A 17,650-nucleotide genomic window follows, 5' to 3' on the forward strand; every position below is an offset into this window, starting at 1 on the left:
ACATGTAATGTGAAGTAATGTTCTACGAATTATGTGGAGTAGGCTTCTAAAATCTTATCTACCACTCTTGTGATCTAGGTTAGGTAGCAATTTCGAGTAGTCCTAAAAGGAGCAATGGATGAGAACCTTAATTTTTTTGTTAATCTTAACGTTAGCATAGACAGTTCTATATTTCGTTACACTCAAGTCAAATACTTAATTTGTTCTTACCCATACTCGATCAAATCAACATAATTATCATATAAGCTATTGTAGAAGATAGTAATTAATGGTCTTAGAAAAAAAGATAACATGTGATGAAAATGGTGATGGCCGATGGGCATGGGGATAGTAAGAATGGCGTGTAGGAGATGTATGGAGAATTTGATGTGACTCTAATCTCTTTGTCTCCTTCATTTCTTTCATGCTTTCCACTTTTTCAACTTATTAAACCAGTGCAACACTATCGTACCTTACACCAAAAAAGAATTATATCAAGATGGACTATATGAGAACTTTTGGTGTTTTGGCACTAGCGTTATGGATCATCACAGGGGTAGATTCTAGGGTTTTCAAAGGACGAGGGATCGAAAAATATGTTACTTTCGGTCAGAATTATGTTGTTACGTGGGGACAAAGTCATGTTTCCACTCTCCACTCTGGCCAAGAAGTTGATCTCTACATGGATCAATCTTCAGGTTCGTCTCCCTACTTTTTTGCCTATATAAAACACCATGAAAAAGTTGTGAAATCCGTAAGGCTTCAATAGGTTTTGCTTCTACATGAAAGTATAGGTGGTGGGTTTGAATCCAAGAACAGCTACGGATCAGGTCTATTCCAAATAAGAATCAAAGTTCCCGGAGGAAATACTGGCGGCATCGTCACGGCCTTTTATGTTTGTATTCTTGATTAATTACACATCTATAGACTAATTCAAAACACATTATCAATAAATTGTCTATATATACGTAAATAATTACAGTTGACTTCGAAAGGAGGTGGCCACGACGAGATTGACTTCGAATTTCTAGGGAACAACAACGGGAAACCGGTAACGTTACAGACAAATCTATTTCTGAATGGAGAAGGAAACAGAGAAGAGAGGTTTAGGCTTTGGTTCAACCCAACCAAACATTACCACACTTATGGGATTCTTTGGAACCCTTACCAAATTGTGTACGTTGATTACATTAATTCTTCTTCTTTTATTTGTCATCTTTCTCTATTCATTTCATGACAAATAGGTTTAATGCAATTATAATTCACGTGGGAATGCTAGGTTTTACGTGGACAACATCCCAATAAGAGTGTACAAAAACGAAAACGGCGTAAGCTATCCATCAAAGCCTATGCAAGTCGAGGCTAGTCTCTGGAACGGTGACGATTGGGCGACTGATGGAGGTCGGACTAAGGTTAATTGGGCATACTCTCCTTTCATTGCCCATTTCCAAGACTTCTCTCTATCCGGCTGCAACATAGATGGTCGGAGTAATAATGTCGGCGCTTGTGCATCCTCCAACTACTGGTGGAATGCAGGCAATTATCAAAGATTAAACGGACACGAACAGAGTATGTATGAGCATTTCAGGAACAAGTACATGAACTATGACTATTGTTCTGATCGCTCTAAGTACCAAACTCTTCCTAGAGAATGTTACTGATAAAGTAGCATAACTTATAACAGGGGATTTTTAAAATCTCCTTTTTATAAGTTACAAAAACTTATTACGAGAGGTACTAATTAAGGAGAGTGTTAAGTTATACTTCATATCACAGCTGATAATATATGTATTTTTTGTGTATGTTCAAAATATTACTCCTTCCGTTTCAAAATATAAGATATTTTAACTAAAACATGCAAATTAAAAAGTTTTTACTTTTAACAAGTTCAACCAATCAGAAACGATACTGTATAATATAAAATACAAAATTAATCTAAAAGTGACATAAAAAATTGAAAACATTCTATATTATGAAACAAAAAATTTCTCTAAAACATCTTATATTTTTTGAAACGGAGAGAGTATATGTTAAATACCAATTAATTCAACCCAACGTATGTGTTAAATGCATTGACCGGCCAGTACGTTCCGGTTTGCAAAATCAAATTTGCTTTTGAAGAAGTTAGTTATAAAGAATCAAGCAATTTAATTGGATAATTATCAGATAGAATCAATCAAACACGAGTGAGAGTTAAGTTCGAATTGGTCTGAAAGATTCGGTCTGGTTTAGTTCGACAGACAACATTTTCTGTATGTTACAGCGGACTCTCTTGTGTCCGAGACGTCTCAAACTTTTGCTATCTGCTAGTAATTACAAGCGGCACATTGCTCAGGTCTACGCTTTCGTAATCACTTCCGGTAATTTACTTAATGGAAGCTCCATTAGCCGCGATCTCGTTGCTTCATGTGGACGAATCGGGGAGATCTTTTATGCACGTAAGTTGTTCGACGAATTGCCTCAGAGGAGTGTTTCTGTTTATAATTCCATGGTTGTGGCGTATTCTCGTGGAAACCAACCAGATGAGGTTTTGCGGCTTTATGATCAGATGATAGCTGAAAAGGTTCAACCAGATAGCTCAACGTTTACTATGACGATCAAAGCATGCTTGAGTTGTATGGCTTTAGAGAAAGGAGAGGCAGTGTGGTGTAAAGCAGTGGAATTTGGGTATAAAAATGATGTCTTTGTTTGTTCCTCTGTTTTGAATCTGTATATGAAGTTTGGGAAAATGGATGAAGCAGAGGTTTTGTTTGGAAAGATGACGAAAAGAGATGTTATTTGCTGGACAACAATGGTGACAGGGTTTGCACAGGGTGGTAAGTCGTTGAAGGCAGTTGAGTTTTACAGAGAGATGCAAAATGATGGATTTGGTAGGGATAAGGTTGTGATGTTGGGTCTGTTACAAGCTTCTGGTGATCTCGGGGATATGAAGATGGGTCGTTCGGTTCATGGTTATTTGATTAGAACAGGTCTTCCTATGAATGTTGTTGTTGAAACTAGTCTGGTTGATATGTATGCTAAGGTTGGGTTTATAGAGCTTGCTTCTAAGGTGTTTAGTAGGATGATGTTTAAAACCACGGTTTCGTGGGGGTCGTTGATCTCTGGATTTGCTCAAAATGGATTAGCTAATAAAGCTTTTGAAGCAGTAGTGGAGATGCAGAGCTTTGGGTTTCAACCGGATCTTGTGACTCTTGTTGGAGTACTTGTGGCGTGTTCGCAAGTCGGGTCATTAAAAACTGGAAGATTGGTACATTGTTTCATTTTGAAAAGGCACGTTCTTGATCGAGTAACCGCAACTGCACTGATGGACATGTACTCAAAATGTGGTGCTGTTTCAAAATCAAGAGAAATCTTTGAACAGGTTGGAAGGAAAGACTTGGTTTGTTGGAACACAATGATATCTTGTTATGGAATACATGGTAACGGTCAAGAAGTTGTATCAATGTTCCTCAAAATGAGGCAATCAAACATAGAACCCGACCACGCCACGTTTGCATCCCTTCTCTCTGCTCTTAGCCACTCAGGTCTAGTAGAACAAGGCCAACGTTGGTTCAGCGTCATGATAAACAAATATAATATCCAACCGAGCGAAAAACACTATGTGTGTTTAATCGATCTCCTCGCACGTGCAGGGAGAGTAGAAGAGGCTCTTGAGATGATAAAATCGGCTAAACTTGACAATGCTTTGCCTATTTGGGTTGCTCTTCTTTCAGGATGCATCAGCCACAGGAATCTATCAGTTGGGGACATCGCAGCCAATAAGATTCTTCAGTTGAATCCGGATAACACCGGGATCCAAACACTGGTTTCTAACTTCTTTGCAACTGCCAATAAGTGGAAGGAAGTGGCCAAAGTGAGGAAGTTGATGAGAAATGGGGCCATGGAGAAGGTACCAGGCTACAGCGCCATCGAAGTAAATGGGCAGCTTCGAACTTTTCTCATGGAAGATTTGAGCCACCATGAACATTATCACATATTGCAAGTGTTGAGAAACTTGAATTCTGAGATGAAGAATGTGTATACATACACCCATTTCTAAATATGTTATTTCCCATTAGTACTACTGCCCTTTAAAATCATTTTACTTACTTCTCTTTTCTGAAATTATCTAATGTCGATCATCACGATGCCTGATCATCGAAATTTATTAGTGAAAAGTATTCAAATCGGTGTTTAAAATCTGACGTGAAAAGCAGAGGCAGATTCGAAAGACGAAGCACTCCACAAAATTTGTTTTGGTATTATGGTGAAACTGTAAAAAAATAAATTTTCCCACTTGCCCCAATTTGCCACCACAATGTGTCTCGATCGTTAGACTTTGTTGTAAAATGAAGCTTGGAGGGGAGAAACAAAGAAGTTTCCAATCAGTTTCCCGGAGGCTTCTGTCCACTCCATGCCAATTCGCAACCGCACAAATATCTTTCGAAAGTCAATTGTATGTGCAAGTTTTTCTTCTCTCGACGACTCCATCATATCCCATTGAATTGTTGGACCATTTTTGATAAGGGAAAAATCATAATAATAATTAAAAAGAAGAAGAAAAAGAGGGATACGGGTCTTTTAGGCGTGTATAAATCAAGTTGAATATCTCACTCTCTCTACATAGCTACAAACAATGTCTTAAAATAAATCTTATGTCTTAAAACAAGACTTTGCGCACTGCGTCAGAAAATGTCCGACACTATGAGTACCAGGGCGCAACGCAGCGGAGGTAACAAAAAAAATAAAATAAATAAAGACATAAGAAACCATTATCAAATTAAATTATTGCATATTTGATTTATCCCGATGATAAAAAATGGTTTGCAGAGTTCCGACAGGAGATAAGGGTAATAACCGTCTCTCATCTGAGTATGGAGGGACAAAACTAGGCTATACAAGAGTGGGGTATGCCGGAGTCCACACTCACACACCTCGTCATCTGCATCACACCTAGCCAAAATATACATGGCCCAGACCACCATCTCACCACGTTACTCAGTACTCGTCCCTCTTTCGTTCATTACCAGTACCAACAAGGCTGGTATGACGAGGCTACTGCCATCCGTCTATATAGGGACTTCCTCAGAACAAACGACCCTGCCATCGTTGTCTTGTCCGAGGTTACCACACCTATGTTCATTGAGGTGCAGAGGAATGAGGTTCCTCTCCGTCGAAGAAGTGTGAGGGAGTTGTGGAGACAAAACTCATAGTGAGAGAAGACATGGTGAAAATGCATAGGTCCGGGATCCCACCGTTGTTCCTCTTGAGGAAAATGAATTTCCCTTCTTAAAACGATTGGTTTAAACTTTTCACTCATTTGCTTCAGTTGTGTTTTATCTTCTACCATCATACTTGGATTTTCTTGTGCTAAGTTAAAGTTGCAGTTACGCTTCAGTTGTGTTTATGTGAGAATAAAGTTGCAATTAAAGTGAGTTAATTAAGAGGAAGATGAGTTACATTATAATAAGTTAGAACATGTTGGTTGGTCATCTAAGACCAACTATATCATCAGTGACAGGCTAGCTAGCATGCTTGAGTACTCAAAAAGGTTGAAGTCTTAAGTGGAAACCATGTTGATGTCGGTGACTGTGGAACACATGTATGGTAAAAAAAAATTAATCTACTTTCAGGTTACATCATACGGCTTCTCAAGCTTGTTATTGGTTACTCTTATGTACCAATCTTGACAATATACGTATGTTTTATGTGTAAATACCATGCAAATTTTGGAATATATTGGTTGTCTGTTTAAGTAAAAGGAAACTCAAGAAAATAAGAATATTGAGTTCTATTATTTACTGGGAAAAAAAACCAGGAGAAGAAGATACCGAGATGTTCTTGTGCACTTTGGTCGTCCCTTTGAGAAAAGCAGAGTACCAAAGAGCAGAGGTTTTGGGAGATCTTTTACGTTCCGGGTCGGTAAAATTCACATAGTATAATCCATATGTGTAATTATAATTGAGAAACTCGAACAAGTCCATGAATGACCATTGGAAGTAGCCTCTTGTATCTGAGCCATTCCTGCACCATTAATTGTCACCGTTTAGTATTGTGTTTACAAGGCAATTCTTGTTGAACAAGTATATTTACACACCTCACTGATTTAAGCACGGAACCGATATAAGCGTGAAGGTATTCAACTCTTCCCGTGTCGTTAAGCGATGATGAATTGTGGTTGCTAGGTTGACCTGATTATAGTATTCACAATTAAACTCTCAAGATTCATAATGTTTTGGAAGCTATATATATATATATATATAACAAGAAAAGAGAAAGAGACCGTTTTCAAGAATGTAGACGGGAGGATTGCCATAGTTTTGCTTTATGTATTCCAACACTTCTTCAAGACCCCAAGGAAGCACATCAAACTGTAAGATATATAAAAGAAGACAAGATTAAAAGAGTGTATACGAAAACGGGCTTCTGAAATTATTGGCAGTCTTTTTGAAACACACCGAGACCATTGTAGAATTCCCAATGGCTGTCCTAGATAAAAACCAAAAAAAAAACAAAAACAAAAAAAAGTCAGGTATATATGGTAGATTAGAAAAAAAAAACGCATACAAAAGATCCCAAGATATAAAAAAAGCATACGGAGTAGTGAAGCATCCACGTCTAAATTATAATCTCCTTGGACGGAATTGGATAAGTGTTTGATGTAAAATGTTGTGTAGTGTATGACTCCCAAGAAGTCGAATGAGTCTTTAACGAGATCTGATTCGTCTTCCGAAAAAATTGGCATTCTCTTTCCCACGATCTTCTTCATCACATCAGGATAGTCTCCATACACCAGTGGGTGCAGAACCCTGGAAGAATGTATGTTCTTGCCTTGTTAACAAAGCACCCAAAGAAGAAGTTTGGAATAAACATAAAAAAAAAAAACAAAGAATTCAAACAAACCAGCCTAAATAGAAATCTTTGGCTCTTTGAGTTGCGATCTTGTCCTTTTGAGAGCTAGTAAAAGGAACCATCCAGTACGCAAAAATTGTTATACCTACAGATCCATTCTGCTTATACTACAACATCACACAAGAGACAGCGAGATAGAGAGAGGTAAGTCGAGCATTCAAGAGACGAAATGTGTGTTTGTAAACTTACCTTATACTTTTGCTTATACAATCTAGCGGTAGATGCGTGGGCAAGCAACATGTTATGGAGTGCAATATAAGGCTCAGTTGAAGAGTTTCCTCTGGAGCAATTGACTACCCCGAAGGGAGGAGAACAATGCTTAGGAGGCATAACTCCCAAGTCGTAACCTCCCGATGCTAGCATATTGGGTTCATTTATCGTCGACCAGTGTTTCACTGTATTCCCAAACTCTCTGAAGCAAACGTCTGCAAAAGCCGTGAAGTCATCGCTGCAACAGAAGAAGATAATATAAGACAGCACACACTTATGTTTTTTTAGTTGCAAGGAAGCTTTTACATGATTTTGCGGTCAATCCATCCACCGTATTCATCTTCAAGAGCCTGAGGGAGATCATTGTGATGCAACGTAACATGCGGTTCAATTCCTGTACTCTCAGTTCATGCCAAAATAGAGAGAACCCAATAACAAACTCAAATTCATGTTCTTCCAAAACAGAGGACTTATCTATATATACACAATCACACTAAATGGTCTCACCATATCTTTTGAGCTCATTTAAGAGGTTTTTGTAGAACCGTAATCCCTTTGGATTCACATGGCCTCTTCCACCTGAAAAAAACTACTAATTTGAACAAAACCAAACGGTAACCAAAATTGGCAAGAAACACAAACACACGCACGCACTTGGTATAAGCCGCGGCCATGAAATGGAGAGTCGAAAAGCATCTAAACCCATGTCATACATCAGCCTTACGTCCTCCTGAATCAACATTGTTGAACTTTATGAGCTACCAAAAAAATCACACGTACAAGAACATATACATGAGATCACTATATGACCAACCTTATATTTTTTTTTTTTTTTTACCAACCTTATACTTATGATATCCATCACAGTCTATATCTTTAATAAGTTCATGTCCATTACTAGACTGAAGGTATGTGTACCAAATGCTAGGCTTCCTCCCATCTTCATCAATAGCTCCTTCCCACTTTTCAAAGATCCAAAAAAAAAAAAAAATACATTGTACGACCACTGAAAACATAGAGAATGCTTAAGAAAATAAGTTCCAACTCACTAACCTGAAAAGCAGAGAAAGCTGATCCGAAAACAAAACCTTCGGGGAATTCGTTCTTGCTGTAATCATAGCTACATCTCACGGAGAAAGCCAAACCCAATATAATGGTAATCACAAAAAAACTCTGTTTCATCTCTTACCCAAAAGTAGACTATGTGACGGGGAACAAAACAGTGAACACTTAGCATTTACGTTTAATAATGGATCCCAAATCGTAATCTAAACTTGTGTGATAGACGGATAACCACGTGTCACGTATCTTTTCAAAAATATGTCTCTAAGGCCATCTTTATTGGCATTAACACTTAGTGTGTTCTTGGGCTTATTTAAATTAGAAAAAATGAAAAAGTGGGCTTAGATCAGTTTTATTGATCTTATTGTAGAACTGTTTTTTGGGTTGTTCTTATGTGACGTGGCCGATTGTTATTGGAAAAAAAATTTTGGCAAACGAGAGATCACTCTCATTTCATTTTCTTCGATATTGTCGAGCTAGGGCCATTGTTGGGAGTATCAGGTTTGTTCTCGAATTCACGAAATTCGATCTGGTTTGCTTCTGACTGTGATTGGGTTTGCTCGTTGAGTGGCAAATTTGATAGTGTTCTGAAGCTCTGATTTTGATGATGTTTAGCTAAAATTTCCTGTAATTTGGATCTGTTTGATTGTCTATTCAACATAAAGCTGAGAATTTGATGTTGTTTCTTGTTTGTATCCATGAACATCAATCAAATCGAATGTGTTCTTTAGAGTTCGTGATGTTTGATCCATGTCTATGTTTCGCTATTTTGAGTGCTAATGTGATCGATAGGTTGAATATACTGTTGTTTTTTAAGAGTCTCTAATGTTTGATCGGATTCTGGGCGTAGTTCTGTGAAGTGATTAATAGGTTGAAAATTGGATTAGTGGAAGTGAGATGTAAAGCACTAGACTTGCCCTTCTCTGCTCAGTTTCTATTGAGATTCTACTTATGCTTGTGCAATGACTGCACGATGATCATGTGTAGCTAACAGAAGGGATCAGACCATTCACAATGCCGCTAATGAGACTAGCATGTACTGCACTTGAAAGAGTTCCTCTTACGCATTCAAAGATCATCGAACATCATGCTGCAAAAAGAGGTCTTGAGAACACTGTTAGCTACTTCTTTCGCACGGTGGTAAGTGTTAATCCTCTTTTACAACTTGATCAATTTGAGTTTTACAATGTTCTTGTGACTCTTTTGGCAATTGGTTCTTGGTGAAGCTTTCTAACAACTTGATTGATTCTGGTTCGCAGTTAGTTTTTGGTCTGCAGTTTAGCTTTCTTACACTGGCATATATTCTGTTCATTGACACGTGCATCTACCGCATCTGCAAGTTCAACAAAGATCTGGAGCTCTTGGAGGCAGAGGCGAGGAAGAGATCCAAGGAAGAGTAATAATCTTCACGAGTATAGGGAGTTGGTTCCACAAAACCATTATATAAGTAAAGGTTTTCTTTTAACTGCATTTTTTACATTCAAATATTACTGAACCTGAACGAAATTTTGTTAAACAAACCTCAACTATGCTTCTCAACAACATTTTGATTATGAAGCTAAGTTTGCAAAAATGCAGATACTTGTAAATGTTCTTGATTTGTTTAATATTATTATATTATTAAATCTTATGATCTTAAACATGTTCTCCCAATAACTAATTTTTAACACTGATCTTACATTATTTTCATAATATATTTAGTCTAAGAACACCAAAAATAGTTGCCCCTTTAAAGATGCCCTAAAATGCAAGTTGTCAAGTTGTGTGTGTGACTGTATGTATTTTTTTTTGTTGTTGTTATGCATGTCGAGTGTATAGTTTTTGGGAAAATAACTAGAACTAGATTTTAACCGCGCGTTTTTTTATTTTCTATTGTTTTCATATCTATTAAAAATGAAATTTTATGAACCCGAAGATTATAATTGTAGTAATTTTGTAGTTAGAGTTTATATAAACCAGGTTTTAAAATATTATTTATTTGTTTGTGTTTATGTGTTAAATGTATTTTTGCTATACATCATTCAAACTTATTGTATACAATTTAAGACACTTGTTTGCATCATAAACAACAATGCATAAATGTATAATGAAATGACCCGATCCATTTTTTAAAAATAATAAATAATAATAATAATAATAATATACTATAACTAGTGGTCTCATATCTACTAGCCACTTAACCACAACCACAATCAAACAGCGGAAATAACCAATAATATTCCAATAATAAAATATCTAATAATCAAATATAACCATAAACCAATATCCAAATCATCAGAAAACATGGAACCAACAACCTAGCAATGTTTCTAATGACCCAACTCTAGCAACCTAGCAATGCCAGACAACATCCAATCGAGTCTCTAGAACATCCTCCTCTTCATTGCCTTGATTCCACGATCACACTTTGCCTTTACCTGCACCACAAACACAAATTGTAATGCATGAGTATTTTATAAACACTTAGTAAGGCAATCCTCCCATCTACTGGGCTATACACACAAACAATAGAGACATCTCTAACCATCAACCAACAATCAACAAACAACAAATAACAAACCAGGACTCTGCATCGACCGACACCAACATGCATCGACCGACACCACATGGGGATGCATCGACCGACACAAGGGATGCATCGACCGATGCAAGTTACACATGCATCGACCGACACTCGCACTGCATCGACCGACGCATGTTCGACATAACACGAAAACTCTAGGTTTTACGCGTCGTCCTCGCACTTGCATCGACTGACGCACAAAGTGCATCAACCGATGCAACATGCCGAGCATTGTGTTCCCCGAAGCTTCTCGCCGGATCTTTGTTCCTGCAACCACAAAACTCGATCCCAAGCCACAAGAAAGCTTCCTAACGTCCCAAATAACCATCTAACAAGCCTAACAACACATAAACAAGCATATCAGAGAAGCTCTAGCTTAGATAACCCATGGTCCTGCACTTACCTGTGCCAAGACGAATCTGAACCTTAAACCAACAAGAAAACACCTCCAGGAAGCTCCTACAACGATCCCATCTACATATCTCTACAGGAACAACTTCCAATCTCCAGAAATCACCAAGAACACTCAAGAACACTTAGGGAACTTTTCTCTCTTTCTTTTTCTCTCAAAAACGGCCTAAGTCGACTAATGAGACAAAAGAATCGACTTAAGGGTTTTCCTCTTCCCTTTGCCCAAAACGCAGCGTTTCACTTAAGTCAAAACGCAGAAAACAAAACATGCATCAACCGATGCACCTTTTGCATCGACCGATGCAATCCCCCAAACCGGGATTTCGGTTCGCGGATGTTACACCTAATCATATTTTTCCTGTTTAAAAATAAAGTATATATATAAGTATATATACTTTATGTTTTACTTTCACACCATAAGTTTTTTGTATTTAAGCTGAAAAAAAAAGTTTTTTTGTATATTAACATTTGGTCTGGTGAGGCCCATTACGGAAAAAACAGTCAATATCATCAAATTTAATTGATGGGTTAAAATGTCGTGGCCCAGTTCTTTACAAAGTACTAATATAGTTTTTCTTTTTTTTTTTTGTCGAATTGTTTTTTTTTGTTCTCTCCTAAAACGAATAAAGTTCCTACAGTGTCTGATTCCATCGATGTTGCTTTGTACTTGATTTCATAATATCTGGAATCATGCCGTCGCAAAGGTATTTCCTGATCCAAAATGCCTAGTATTGTGGTTTGAATGTTCTCGTTTTGCTATTAATGAATTTGCTGTTTGCAATTATTTTTTTTACAAATCGGGTTTTGGTAATTTGGATCGGAATATTGGTGATTCCTACATGGGCAACACTCAATTCGTCTGAATCGATATGGTTCTTCACCTGTTATGGTTTCCGTGTTATAGTTTATCACGAAATCCCCTCAACTTCACGGTTAGATCCAATTATATTTGATATAAAGACATTACATTTTCATTTGAATTTTTTATTTAGGAAGGTGAGAGCAGAATATTACCTTTGTATGTTTTCACTTTGACAAATCTGAGGACGCAAACCACAATGACACCATTTGATGCCTGGCTGTCTCTAAAAACTTTGTCAGCAAATGAGCCCCACAAGGTACACAATACCCTCTCGTCCCTATCAATCAAAATTTGATTTTAGTTCACGATTTTTTAATAAAGGCTTAGAATTAGGCAGACAAATGTAACCTTTCGTCCCGCATCTCAAACACGAGTTTGTGCATTGGCTTGTTGTTAACTTCAACTGTCTCCATATTCACTAATGTTCACCACTTGACCAATCAAATCTGTAACCATAGATATTTTAAAAATATAAGAGGAAATCATAAATAGTTACCAATCAACATGTTAGTGTTAAGCTGGATTCTCCTGTTTTGGCTTTATACTGGCGCCAATTATGAAGGACTTTGACCTGGATTCTCCATGCAGTCTTAGTCTTAGTCTTGTATGGACAATGTCTCTGAGGAAAGCAAAAGAAGTCGCCATTGTTTTAGGTATGGATTTATTTAGCTTTGTTTGTTTTGACTCTATTTTGGTGAGGCTGTGTTTATATAGTTTGTAATTGGAAATTGTTATGATTGCGTATAAAATATAAAGAATATGCGGGATTCTCTATTATTGGGAAGTTTAGATTTTTTGCTGATAGGATTGAGAATATTATGTTCAGTAATTTTCGTATGTTTAGGAATAAGGTGATGTTATGGGTGCGATATCTTTGGAGATTGATATCAAAGTAATAGTAATTAATCTTGATCATGATTGATTGTTGAATTTGCAGAAAATTAGGCCTGAAGTCGAAGGAAGTTAAGAGGTCTTATACTTTCTATATTTTCGGCAAACGAAGCTGTATTATTGTTTTTAAATTTTTTTTATTAATTGTAATTATAATGGCATGGTTGTAAATAGTTCTGAACTTGAAGCCTTCTTTGCCAAAGTTGCTGTGAAAATGTTAATATAGATGACCTATATATTAGAGTTAATCTATATAATAATAACAATCCGAATAAAAAGTGACCAACAGTTGTGTTTTTTCAATCGCACTTTTTGGATATTTTCTGAAAAGTCGTGATGGATCATTGAAACGGTTATTTATGAAAAGTGTAACATCCGCGAACAGGAATCCCGGTTTGGGATGTGCATCGATCGATGCTGGAGGAGCATCGGTCGATGCTGGAGGAGCATCGGTCGATGCTGACTCTTTTTCCTGCGTTTTGTCTTAAGTTAAACGCTGCGTTTTGTCTTAAGTTAAACGCTGCGTTTTGGGCAAAAGGGAAAGGAAAACCCTTAAGTCGTTCATTTTGTCTCATTAGACGACTTTAGCCGTTTTTGAGAGAAAAGAAGGGAGAAAAAGTGTTCTTGAGTGTTCTTGGTGATTCCTGGTGTTTGGAGGCGTTTCCTGTAGAGATCTGTAGCTGGGATCGTTGTAGGAGCTTCCTAGGAGCGTGTTCTTGATTGATTAAGGTTCAGAAACTTCTTGGCAAAGGTAAGTGCATAAACATGGCTTATCTAAGCTGGAGATTCTCTGATCTGTTTGTTCATGTGTTGTTAGGCTTGTTAGAATGTTGTATGAGGCGTTAGGAAGCTTTCTTGTGGCTTGGGATCGATTCTTGTGTTTGCAGGAACAGAGATCCGGCGAGAAGCTTCGGGGAAAAAAGATGTTCAGCATGTGCGTCGGTCGATGCACTATGTGTGTCGGTCGATGTAGTGCGAGGACGGCGCGGCTTAACCTAGGAGCATCGGTCGATGCCATGTGGAGGCGTCGGTCGATGCAACTAGGGTTTCCGCGTATTGTCGAGCATACGTCGATCGATGCAAGTGGAAGCATCGGTCGATGCAAGTGAACCTTGTGTCGACCGATGCATACCTTGTGTCGGTCGATGCTTGTCCCTGTTGGTGTCGATCGATGCAATTTTTGTGTCGGTCGATGCAGAGCCTGGTTTGTTTGTTGATTGTTGTTTGATGGTTAGAGTATCTCTATTGCTTGTGTGTATAGCCCAGTAGATGGGAAGATTGCCTTACTGAGTGTTTATAAAATACTCATGCATTGCAATTTGTGTTTGTGATGCAGGTAAAGGCAAAGTGTGATCGTGAAATCAAGGCAATGAAGAGGAGGATGTTCTAGGGACTCGATTGGATGTTGTCTGGCGTTGCTAGGTTGCTAGAGTTGGGTCTTTAGAACTTGCTAGGTTGCTGGTTCCTTGGTTCCTCTTGTTTGGCATTGGAGTATTGTTATATTTGATCATTGGTTATTAGTTATTGGATTATTGTTTGGATATTGGTATCTGTTATTTCCGCTGTTGGTTGTGCTTGTGGTTAGTTGGCTATTGGGTATGGGACCACTAGTTGTAGTTTATTATTATTATTATTTATTATTTATTATTTAAAAAAAAAAAAAAAACAAGGCAGGTCGTTTCAAAAAGTTACAACTGTTCAATGTAAAGTTGTGTTGATTGTAACATTCACATCTTTTGAAATCTATATATATTTGTCTGTTTGAACTGTTTTCATTTTTTTTGCCATGACACAAAATCGACTAAAATTTCAATCTCCTCGGTTTATACATTTTTCTAAATTATTTTCTGACATTTATTCTTTTAAAAGTCAAGAAATTCCTCTAATTCTTAATTTAACAAAAGATTTTTGGAATGATGAATCTAATTTACAACTTTTAGTTAATTTTATATAAAAAATTATTGAAAATATCTAAATATAATAGCAATCCGAATAAATGCCACCAAAGTTGGATAATTTTCCAAAAAAATATGTAGAAAATTTAAATTGTGTGTTTTATACAAAGTTGCGATTGTTCATTGACGGTTTTTTTGTAAAGTTGCAACTGTTCATCGTAGAGTTGTGTCTATTTGAATATTAGTATCTTTTGAAATCTATATATATTTGTCTTTTTGAACGGTTTTCATTTTTTTGTCATGACACCAAATAATATAAAATTTCAATCTCAACGGTTTTTACAGCTCTATAAATTATTCTCTAGCATTCATTCTTTTAAAATTAAAGTGATTCCTCCAATTTTTTATTTAACAAAAGATTTTTGGAATGATGAATCTAATTTACAACTTTTTGTTAATTTTATACCTAGAGTCTTTTTCGAAGAGTTAAATGGATTATATAATAAGCTTTTGGATTTGACTTTTGAATATGGTAATAAGGATATCTTCTATTTAAAAGCAGTTTATATGAGTTTGTAGGTATAATCAAGTGCATACACAACAGTTGCAATTTTTCGTAGTACTTTTTCATAAAAAAAATGTTGTATCTGTTCATTGTAGAGTTGTTGTCTTTTCACTATATTTTATTTATATTTTTTCATCACAAATTTTCGTTTTAATATGTGTGTCTATTTAAATAGTCATGGTTTTTGAACTCTCTTTATATTTGTCTTTTCATCACTAACTAACAAGTTCGTTGAAACAAATTTTCCATTTTATGTTGAGTCTAGATAATTGAATATATTCTATAATCTAACTGAAATTTTAGAAATGATTATAGCAATAGAGAAATTTTATACAACTTAATATTGAATTTACAGTTATGTCTATTTATCTTAACTTTCCGTTAAAAAAATATTTTAATATTTAAAAATAATAATAACAATCTGAATAAATAAGAACAATAGTTGAGACTTTTCGTAGTACTTTTTTGTAAAAAAAAATTGGTTTTATTTGTTTTTTTTAAAACTCAAACAATTGTATTTGCTCATTGTAGAGTTGTGTCTTTTCACTATATTTTATTCATATTTTTTCATCACAACTTTTCGTTGTAATAGGTGTGTCTATTTAAATAGTCCTATATTTTGAACTCTCTATATATTTGTCTCTTCATCAATAACTAACAAATCATTTTTGTTGAAACAAATTTTTTATTTTATTTTAAATCTAAATAATTTGAATATTAATATCTAATATTCAATGTTATTCGATAATCTAACTAAAATTTTAGAAATGATTATAGTAATATAGAAATTTAATAAAAGTTAATATAGAATTTACAGTTGTGTCTATTTATCATCACTTTTCGTTAAAAACTATTTTAATATTTAAAATTTATCTTATTTTGTTCTTAAGATTTTTGTATTTTAATTTTAATTTTCCATTGATATTGTTTCACTCATTATTAAATATTTTTTTAATTATAGTTATTTAATAAAAAATTACATTACTCATTATAACCATTAGTGATAATAAAATCTCATATTATATATATGATACAAAATATAATATTCTATAATATTTACTAATAAATAACTGATATTTGATACATCTATTTTACACATTTTTCTTACATTTTATTTAATTTGTCTTTCATCCTTTAAAGTAAAAAAACACACGCTATATTATATATGAGAAGGTTTTTTCTAACTTTTACTCACATTGCGACATTTGACATTCTCTTTTAGTGACATCTGTCATCTTTTATTTTCATTTTATTCTTTTAAAACAAATTTATATAATTCTCAATTCCAAATAATCATATTTCTCTTTTTAATGTTGGTACAATTGACATATATTTTCAAATCCACTTTTATATCTTAAGTTCTTTTGTCAAACAAAATCAGATTATTTTATAATAAAATCTCATATTATATATATGATACAAAATATAATAATCTATAATATTTACTAATAAATAACTGATATTTGATACATCTACTTTACACATTTTTCTTACATTTTATTATTTTGTTCTTAAGATTTTTGTATTTTAATTTTAATTTTCCATTGATATTGTTTCACTCATTATTAAATATTTTTTTAATTATAGTTATTTAATAAAAAATTACATTACTCATTATAACCATTAGTTCAATATTCTCAATAAGGATCACTTCGTCATAATGATTTTTTTTAGTTGTAGCTCTTTCCTATAATTCTTCATAAAATTATCTTATATTTATAGTACTTTAAACAATATATTTTGCAAAGTTGCGTTTATTCTACATAATATTTTTTGATATAAGTTTTCATTTTGATGATTGTGTTTTTAGTAACAGTTTATGTATTTAAACTATTCTATTACATTCAAATAATTTCATAATGTATATTTTAAAATTTTAAATTTAATTTTTTTTTCTAAAATACTTCCCCCGCGATATTGTGGGGGTCTGAATCCTAGTAACTATAGTAACCCATATCTTTTTATAATAACTATAATGTTTTTCCTTTTTAATGTCTATAATACCCCGTATAAGTTTTGTTGTAAAAAAATTATTATGGAAATGCCATTAAATTTTTTACGACAGCATGGCACAAGTTGCTGTTATTTATGGAAAAACTTGAATTTCAAATAAATCTGTAAGTAAAATCTGTGACAGATTTTATTGAATAGTTATCTTATATTTCTTTTTTTTGCAGATTTGTTTGTGATTTACAGATTTGTTCTACAGATTTATTTATGCTACAGATTTAAATGGGGATGTTGGGTTAAAGAAACTACTAGATACTATCCCGCTGAAAACCGCGGACTAAACTTTTTTTGATGAAAATTTGTAATAATTT

At 34.8% G+C, this 17,650-nt stretch overlaps 3 protein-coding genes and 2 long non-coding RNA genes across 15 annotated transcripts; 4 read left to right on the plus strand and 1 right to left on the minus strand.

Annotated features, from left to right (window-relative positions):
• Window positions 1-433: 433 nt before the first annotated feature.
• On the plus strand, window positions 434-1,833 carry LOC104766419 (xyloglucan endotransglucosylase/hydrolase protein 3). Its single transcript, XM_010490312.2, has 4 exons — window positions 434-677; window positions 774-874; window positions 962-1,155; window positions 1,259-1,833. The coding sequence occupies exons 1-4, from the start codon at window positions 479-481 to the stop codon at window positions 1,638-1,640; spliced, it is 876 nt and encodes a 291-aa protein (XP_010488614.1). The 5' UTR covers window positions 434-478; the 3' UTR covers window positions 1,641-1,833.
• A 223-nt stretch (window positions 1,834-2,056) lies between these two features.
• Window positions 2,057-4,083, plus strand: LOC104767854 (putative pentatricopeptide repeat-containing protein At3g25060, mitochondrial). Its single transcript, XM_010491824.3, has one exon. It carries the CDS (start codon window positions 2,234-2,236, stop codon window positions 4,016-4,018), a length of 1,785 nt encoding a protein of 594 aa, XP_010490126.3. The 5' UTR covers window positions 2,057-2,233; the 3' UTR covers window positions 4,019-4,083.
• A 495-nt stretch (window positions 4,084-4,578) lies between these two features.
• Window positions 4,579-5,402, plus strand: LOC104766420 (uncharacterized). Its single transcript, XR_764025.3, has 2 exons — window positions 4,579-4,690; window positions 4,789-5,402. It is a non-coding gene; the product is annotated as an uncharacterized LOC104766420 (long non-coding RNA).
• A 161-nt stretch (window positions 5,403-5,563) lies between these two features.
• Window positions 5,564-8,453, minus strand: LOC104766421 (beta-glucosidase 9). 8 transcript variants are annotated; one of them, XR_015591197.1, is made up of 12 exons: window positions 8,134-8,429; window positions 7,923-8,042; window positions 7,735-7,810; window positions 7,588-7,659; window positions 7,387-7,474; window positions 7,060-7,318; window positions 6,862-6,977; window positions 6,556-6,767; window positions 6,417-6,447; window positions 6,242-6,329; window positions 6,056-6,149; window positions 5,564-5,982 (listed from the first exon to the last, which is right to left on the minus strand). XR_015591197.1 is itself a non-coding variant. In XM_087502238.1 (12 exons), exons 1-12 carry the CDS (start codon window positions 8,260-8,262, stop codon window positions 5,757-5,759), a joined length of 1,506 nt encoding a protein of 501 aa, XP_087358364.1. In that variant the 5' UTR covers window positions 8,263-8,453; the 3' UTR covers window positions 5,564-5,756. The 8 variants fall into 8 exon arrangements, 4 of the variants coding, with proteins under 4 accessions (XP_087358364.1, XP_087358365.1, XP_087358366.1 ...); XR_015591198.1 differs by having other exon boundaries at window positions 7,895-8,042; XR_015591199.1 differs by having other exon boundaries at window positions 7,387-7,481; window positions 8,134-8,343.
• A 3,208-nt stretch (window positions 8,454-11,661) lies between these two features.
• Window positions 11,662-14,595, plus strand: LOC104766422 (uncharacterized). 4 transcript variants are annotated; one of them, XR_015590623.1, is made up of 4 exons: window positions 11,662-11,820; window positions 12,109-12,234; window positions 12,567-12,631; window positions 14,206-14,595. It is a non-coding gene; the product is annotated as an uncharacterized LOC104766422 (long non-coding RNA). The 4 variants fall into 4 exon arrangements; XR_015590622.1 differs by lacking the exon at window positions 14,206-14,595 and adding an exon at window positions 12,916-13,155; XR_764026.3 differs by lacking the exon at window positions 14,206-14,595 and adding an exon at window positions 12,916-13,155 and having other exon boundaries at window positions 11,696-11,820; window positions 12,113-12,234.
• Window positions 14,596-17,650: the final 3,055 nt, after the last annotated feature.

Source organism: Camelina sativa, chromosome 19 (genome assembly GCF_030686135.1).
Source record: "Camelina sativa cultivar CO46 ecotype springtype chromosome 19, ASM3068613v1".
NCBI lineage: Eukaryota > Viridiplantae > Streptophyta > Magnoliopsida > Brassicales > Brassicaceae > Camelina > Camelina sativa.

Coding starts and splice junctions, on each gene's coding strand:
- LOC104766419 (XM_010490312.2), top strand. CDS start 479: ATGGACTATATGAGAACTTTTGGTGTTTTGGCACTAGCGTTATGGATC. Junction 678..773: donor CTACATGGATCAATCTTCAG/GTTCGTCTCCCT, acceptor ATGAAAGTATAG/GTGGTGGGTTTGAATCCAAG. Junction 1,156..1,258: donor TGGAACCCTTACCAAATTGT/GTACGTTGATTA, acceptor TGGGAATGCTAG/GTTTTACGTGGACAACATCC.
- LOC104767854 (XM_010491824.3), top strand. CDS start 2,234: ATGTTACAGCGGACTCTCTTGTGTCCGAGACGTCTCAAACTTTTGCTA.
- LOC104766421 (XM_087502238.1), bottom strand. CDS start 8,262: ATGAAACAGAGTTTTTTTGTGATTACCATTATATTGGGTTTGGCTTTC. Junction 7,811..7,922: donor ATGGATATCATAAGTATAAG/GTTGGTAAAAAA, acceptor ATGTTGATTCAG/GAGGACGTAAGGCTGATGTA. Junction 7,475..7,587: donor AAATGAGCTCAAAAGATATG/GTGAGACCATTT, acceptor CTGAGAGTACAG/GAATTGAACCGCATGTTACG.